This window comes from Austrofundulus limnaeus, unplaced genomic scaffold, assembly GCF_001266775.1.
Source record: "Austrofundulus limnaeus strain Quisiro unplaced genomic scaffold, Austrofundulus_limnaeus-1.0 Scaffold1018, whole genome shotgun sequence".
Classification (NCBI taxonomy): Eukaryota; Metazoa; Chordata; class Actinopteri; order Cyprinodontiformes; family Rivulidae; genus Austrofundulus; species Austrofundulus limnaeus.
Genome location: NW_013953420.1, coordinates 132,985 through 139,601, shown reverse-complemented (window position 1 = coordinate 139,601; position 6,617 = coordinate 132,985). Strand labels below are relative to the sequence as shown.

At 44.8% G+C, this 6,617-nt stretch overlaps 1 protein-coding gene across 3 annotated transcripts in view; it reads left to right on the top strand.

Annotated features, from left to right (window-relative positions):
- Nucleotides 1–6,594, top strand: part of mecp2 (methyl CpG binding protein 2) — a 12,008-nt gene extending 5,414 nt beyond the window's left edge. The window contains exons 6-7 of one of the 3 annotated variants that reach the window (XM_014030223.1): nucleotides 3,968–5,289; nucleotides 5,422–6,594. In XM_014030223.1, coding sequence (XP_013885677.1) covers nucleotides 3,968–5,289; nucleotides 5,422–6,391 — 2,292 coding nt within the window. In that variant the 3' untranslated portion in view covers nucleotides 6,392–6,594. Of the gene's footprint in view, nucleotides 1–3,967; nucleotides 5,362–5,418 lie in introns of all 3 variants that reach the window. The other 2 variants (XM_014030222.1, XM_014030221.1) reach the window with 2 other exon arrangements.
- Nucleotides 6,595–6,617: the final 23 nt, after the last annotated feature.

Here is a 6,617-nt window from a genome sequence, read left to right as displayed (position 1 = left end):
TACAGGCGCCAAGATGGGGGGCAACAAGTATGCCCACTCCTGCCCGGCGCCTCTCACCGCGGCCTATTCATTCTCTTCTTTAAATCATTAGTTAAAACATACTTTTGTAAAAAGGATTTTAATATTTGAATTTCTTTTGTATTTTTATTATTTTATTTTGTCTTACATTCTTAGTTACAGTATTTTAGATGATTTGGTTTCATGTACATTCATTGTTTTAATTGAATTTTGAATGTAAAACACTTTGTAACATTTGTTTTAAAAGGTGCTGTATGAGTAAAGTATTGTTATTATTATAAGTATACTTGGCATCAGGCCACCTTGGGACAAAGAGTGATGATCAGTTCTGTATAGTCCAACCTGCAGCCCTAAGACTTAAACATCCAGGTGAAGAGTAGAACTGTCATCAGATCAACTGTCATCAGATCACCACCTTGTGATGACTTGGATCCAGTAGTGAAAGATTTCACACAGGCCCAGTAAAGCCAAAAGCCCCTGAGATCTTTACCTCTCACCACAGAGAGGGTTTTATTTTCATGTCCCGATTGGGTTTGAGGACCTGGAATCTGAATATGCCATGTTCAGGGGCTCAGGAGCTGTGGACTGAAAATCATTGGTACCTGTAATAATGGAAGCCCCCTGATGGACACCAACAGTGATGGAGACTGTTGAGCTGAGGGAACACTGGAGACATCAACTTTAGAGCCAAATGTGTTTTATTAAAGTATCTGAAAGTTAACCAAAATGTCAAAAGCGTCATAAAAAATGTAAACTTAATGTTTGAATGTTAGTTTGTCAATGGTGCAGGATGTTGCACATTTATGAGAAATAAATTATAAAAAATAATAATAATAATAATAATATAATTATTTCCCTTGCCAATAGTTTTTTCTTTTTGTCACTTCAGTAGAAAAAAGAACTTAATATTAGTTTCTTAATTTCTTCATCATCAGTGACTTTTTTAATTTAAAGAAAGGGGAAAAAAGGGGGGAAATGTAATTGGAAAGATTGAAAGAGAGATTAGAAAATATATTAAATATGCACCAAGAAAACACAAGGCAACACACCCGACATCTTTCTGCTCACCTGAAAATAAACAGATACTGTATAAGAAAACATAGCAACAAAATACATACCTATATAATAACAAAATTTATTACAATTTTTCCGTAAAGTATATATATACATACAGCAGGTAAAATAAGTATTGAACACGTCACCATTTTCTCAGTAAATATATTACTAGAGGTGCTAATGACATGAAATTTTCACCAGATGTTGGTAACAACCCAAGTGATCCATACATACAAAGAAATCAAACCATAAATGTCCAGAAATGAAGTTATTTGTAATAATGTGGAATGGCACAGGGAAAAAGTATTGAACACACTTACTGAAATTTATCTAATACTTTGTACAAAAGCCTTTGTTGTCAATGACAGCTTCAAGACGCCTCCTGTATGGAGAAACTAGTGGCATGCATTGCTCAGGTGTGATTTTGGCCCATTCTTCCACACAAACAGTCTTCAAATCTTGAAGGTTTCGTGGACCTCTTCTATGAACTCTGATCTTTAGTTCTTTCCATAGATTTTCTGTTGGATTCAGGTCAGGTGATTGGCTGGGCCATTCCAGCAGCTTTAGTTTCTTTCTCTGAAACCAACTGAGAGTTTCCTTGGCTTTGTGTTTGTGCTCATTGTCTTGCTGAAATGTCCAGCCACGTTTCATCTTCATCATCCTGGTAGATGGAAGCAGATTTTTATCAAGAATGTCTCTGTACATTTTTCCACTCATCCTTCCTTCAATTATTTGAAGTTTGCCAGTACCATATGCTGAAAAACAGCCCCACACCATGATGTTCCCACCTCCAAACTTCACTGTTGGTATGGTGTTTTTGGGCTGATGTGCAGTGCCATTTGACCTCCAAACATGATGTGTATTCTGGCATCCAAACAGTTCAATGTTGGTCTCATCTGACCAGACTATATTCTCCCAGTATTACACAGGCTTGTTTAAATGTTGTGCAGCAAACTTTAAAGGAGCTTCAACATGCTGTTTCTTCAGCAGTGGAGTCTTGYGTGGTGAGCATGCATATAGGCCATGGTGGTTCAGTGCATTACTTATTGTTTTCTTTGAAACAAACGTACCTGCTAATTCCAGGTCTTTCTGAAGCTCTCCACATGTGGTCCTTGGCTCTTGGACAACTCTTCTGATAATTCTTTTCACTCCTCTGTCAGAAATCTTGTGAGGAGCACCTGGTCGTGGTCGGTTTATGGTGAAATAATGTTCTTTCCACTTCTGAATTATGGCCCCAACAGTGCTCACTGGAACCTTCAGAAGTTTAGACATTCTTCTGTAACCGATGCCATCATTATGCTTTGCAACAATAAGGTTGTGAAGGTCTTGAGAGAGCTCTTTACTTTTACCCATCATCAGATGGTTCTTGTGTGATACCTGGCCATCATTTGGGACTGAACCAGCTGATATTAACTTGCACTGACAAGGGGCAGGCTTGTTTTCTAATTACTGAGAGAGTTCAGCTGGTGTCTTGGCTTTCCATGCCTTTTTACACCTCCCTTTCTTCATGTGTTCAATACTTTTTCCCTGTGCCATTCCACATTATTACAAATAACTTCATTTCTGGACATTTATGGTTTGATTTCTTTGTATGTATTGGGTTGTTACCAACATCTGGTGAAAATTTCATGTCATTAGCACCTCTAGTAATATATTTACTGAGAAAAATGGTGATGTGTTCAATACTTATTTTACCCGCTGTACATACGTACTTTAGACAATCATTTTTAAATGTACTTTTATTTGACCAGGTAACTCGCCCTGAGACCACAGGTCCTCCTGGACCTGAACAGTCTAACATCCTGTTTTTAGTTTGTTAGTTTGTGGGGAGAAACCAGAGAAAACCCACGCGGGGAGGGGAACATGTCAACTCCACACAGAAAGACCCCAGGTCCAAACGGGTTCAAACCCAGAAACTTTTTGCTATGAGGCATCAGTGCTAACCACTGATCCACCGTGCTACCCTGTGAGCACCAGTGACTTGATGAGTCATGTTAAGGTGTTTACTTTGACTCCAGACTTTTCAGATTTTAATCTAATCAAGCAGGTGTGGAATGTGCTGTTCGTCAAGTATCATTAGCGGTGTTTCCATTGACCATAAAAATGCGCTAATTAGGATTTCGAAAATAAATTTGCTTAATAGAAACACATAATTTTTGAAAAAAACATCCTTTTTTCAACTAAATGGTTTTGCGCTAGGATAAGGTGGTATTTCGGCCGTATTGAAATTGGTGTTTTCCGCAAAACTGCAATGGAAACACTTTTTTGCATCACAGGAGTCACATGATCAGCAACCGGATGTTTCTACTGGCGAAAAAGACGACGTAGAAGAAGACAACAGGAAATAGAAGTAGTAGTTAAATCTCACCAACTACAATTTCCCAAAAACACTGCATACGTAACCGCTCCCAAGTATAGGGGCTTGTTGCTTGAAAGCATCGATATGACGCCAACGTCTCCTCTGATGATGAGCGCTAGTGTCGTGGTAGCAACATGCTATGTGTTTACATCCATTGCTGCCATGTTTGTAATGACTTATCATGAGAACAAATGTATTCACGTGTGACTTTAATAACATTTCTTACTTAATGGAAACACTGCAGTTGCGAAACTGTGTTTTTCAACATTAACAGAATATCGACAAAGTTTTGCGCACATTTGCAATGGAAACACAGCTACTGTGCCCTATCACCGAGACAGGGGACATAGAAATGCTCTCCATCCAGCCGTCTGTCCATCTGTGAYGGGGGACAGTGACGGTTGGCATCGAGTTGTATTTTGTTTAGATTCAAACAAACTAGATGAAGCCATTGGTATCAATGCTGGTTTATTGATTATTGTTTGAAGAACAAAGCTGAAGCCCATGCTCCCTGTTGATGTATTTTTTCTACAGGTGGGGTCTCCAACCACTACTCCACCTGCTAAGTCCCGTCCAGGCAGAAAGAGGAAGTCAGAACAGGAACTTCCACCTCCTCCTCAAACTGCTCCCAAGAAACGTGGAAGAAAACCAGCATCGGCCTCGGCAGTACCATCAGTCGCTACGATATCCACCTGTTCTGCATCAGCATCTGGTAGCTCGACAGCTGGAAGCTACAGTGCAGCCGCCATCTTGGCTGCTGAAGCTAAACGAAAAGCCACCAAAGAGTCTTCCTCCAAACCTGTTGTTCAGGAAACAGCCCTGCCAATCAAAAAACGCAAAACAAGAGAGACCGTGGAAGAGCTGGAGAGTGTTCCGACTCAGTCAGTCACAAGTGCAGAGACTGGAGAGAGGACTACTGCAGAGGAACAGGGAAGGACTGCAGAGGGGGCTCAAACTTCAGACCCTCAGCCTACACCCCCTGAGCAGAGCCAGCCCCAGAAGAAAGCCTCASCTTTAGATGACAGTCAATCACATGGACACAAAACACACAAAGGTCGAAAGCACAAGGAAAAAAACGGATCAGGTGAAGGAGGAAGCAGAGGACAGGAACTGGATGAAGATGAAGGTGGAGGTGGAAGGAGTAGCAGCAGCATCAGTAGCATCAGCCCAACAAAAAGTCACAAAAGGAAAGAAAGACCACCTCATAAACACCACCACCACCACCATCATCACCACCAAAAGTCAGCTGTGTCAACATTAGAACAGCAACCATCACCTCATCCTCCAAGACCTGGTCTCTCAGCCCCTTCCAGCCCATTCAGACCTGAAGCCAAACCCCAGACTGTGCCACAGCCCAGACCCAAACAACAAGCTCCCCCCAAACCTCAGCCCCTCCCAGAACCTAAGAGTCCTGTCCCTCAACCCCACCACCAACCGCAGTCCTTTCCTCAGACCAAGGTGTCCCTTTCATCCCATCTCCAGCCCCAGCAGCCTGTACTGCAGACCCCCCCTCCCCAAAACATCCCACCCCAACCACGGCCCCAAGAAACCCCAACCCACAGTCAGTCTAAAGGTCCACATGGAACGCACCTTCAGGCTCTGCATGCTTCCCCTTACACTGCACCTGTCCTGCACGGTCCTCCAGCCCAGACAAGGGATCCCCAATCAAAACCCCAGTCCACTACTGGACCCCAGCATCCCCAGTCCAGCACCTCACCTCAGCCTCCCCAAGTCCTRCCAAGACTGCCCTCTCAATCTCAACTTCAAACACAATCTCAGTCTCGATTATGCCCCCAGACTCAACTGCAACCGCAGACCAGGACTCCAACACAAGCTCAGAGTCAACCCCAGACCAGGACTCCAACACAAGTTCAGAGTCAACCCCAGACCAGGACTCCAACACAAGTTCAGAGTCAACCCCAGACCAGGACTCCAACACAGCCTCAGTCTCAACCCCAGACCAGGACTCCAACACNACCCCAGACCAGGACTCCAACACCACATCAGAGTCAACCCCAGACCAGGATTCCAACACAGCCTCAGTCTCAACCCCAGACCAGGACTCCAACACTACATCAGAGTCAACCCCAGACCAGAACTCCAATACCACATCAGAGTCAACCCCAGACCAGGACTCCAACCCAACATCAGAGTCAAACCCAAATTAGGACCGTGACACAAATTCAGAGTCAAAACCAGAACAGGACTCCAATCCAGCCGCAGTTTCGATCCCAGACCAGAACCCCAACACAGTCTCAATCTCATCCCCAAACTAGGACCCTGGCACAGCCTCAGTCTCAAGCCCCGACCAGGAGCCCAGCCCAACACCACACTCACCTGCAGTCTAGGCATCAGACACTTCCACAAACACAGACCAGAGACCCCTTGCACCATCAACTCCAAACTCAGTACAGAGCCCAAGCCAGACCGTCTTCCTCCCAGTCTACATCACCTATGTCCCAGTCCCAAGCCCATCACCACTTACAACAGATCCAACCCCACCTACATCCCCTGTCCCACCCTCAGCATACCAGGCTGCATGTGCAGAACCTCACACCCCAGACAAGCCTGGTCCCAGTCCAGCAGAACCAGAACGAACAGCCCGAAGATCTGAGCACCACACGTCCCAGCCGAGAAGGTTCCTTCCAAAGAAGGGAGTCCAGCACAGWGGATGTCCGGACGGTGGGGAGGAGGGAGCTGGCCACACCATCAGAGAGCAGAGAGGTTCTAGGAGGAGACAGGGGGTCAAACAGCACCTTGAGACCTCCAGTACCCTCTGGAGTATCGGGGTCTAGTCTGGTACCTGGGTCAGATGGCAGGGCTAGGCTGCGAGCAGAGCCAGAGGTGGCAGGTGAAGGTCGGGAGCTTAGAGACATTGTGACCCAGTCCACCGTTCCCTGTCCCAGCTGCGAGGAGACTGTAGAGTCCCGGACTGCTGTCAGTGAAAGAGTCAGCTGATTGGTCGGACTGACAAAGACCTGATCTTTAGTCTGACAGACTGACCCTGGACCAGATGGAGGACTAGAACCAGGCACCTTAATGGGGTGTCAGTGAAGATATGGCCGTAGGAACCAGCCCAGTGCTGAGGGACAGCTGGAAAGAACAAATAAGTTTTTTTAGGAAAACCAACGAAAAGGACAAAAAAGACAAACGTGTGTATGTGTGTGTATATATATATATGTAT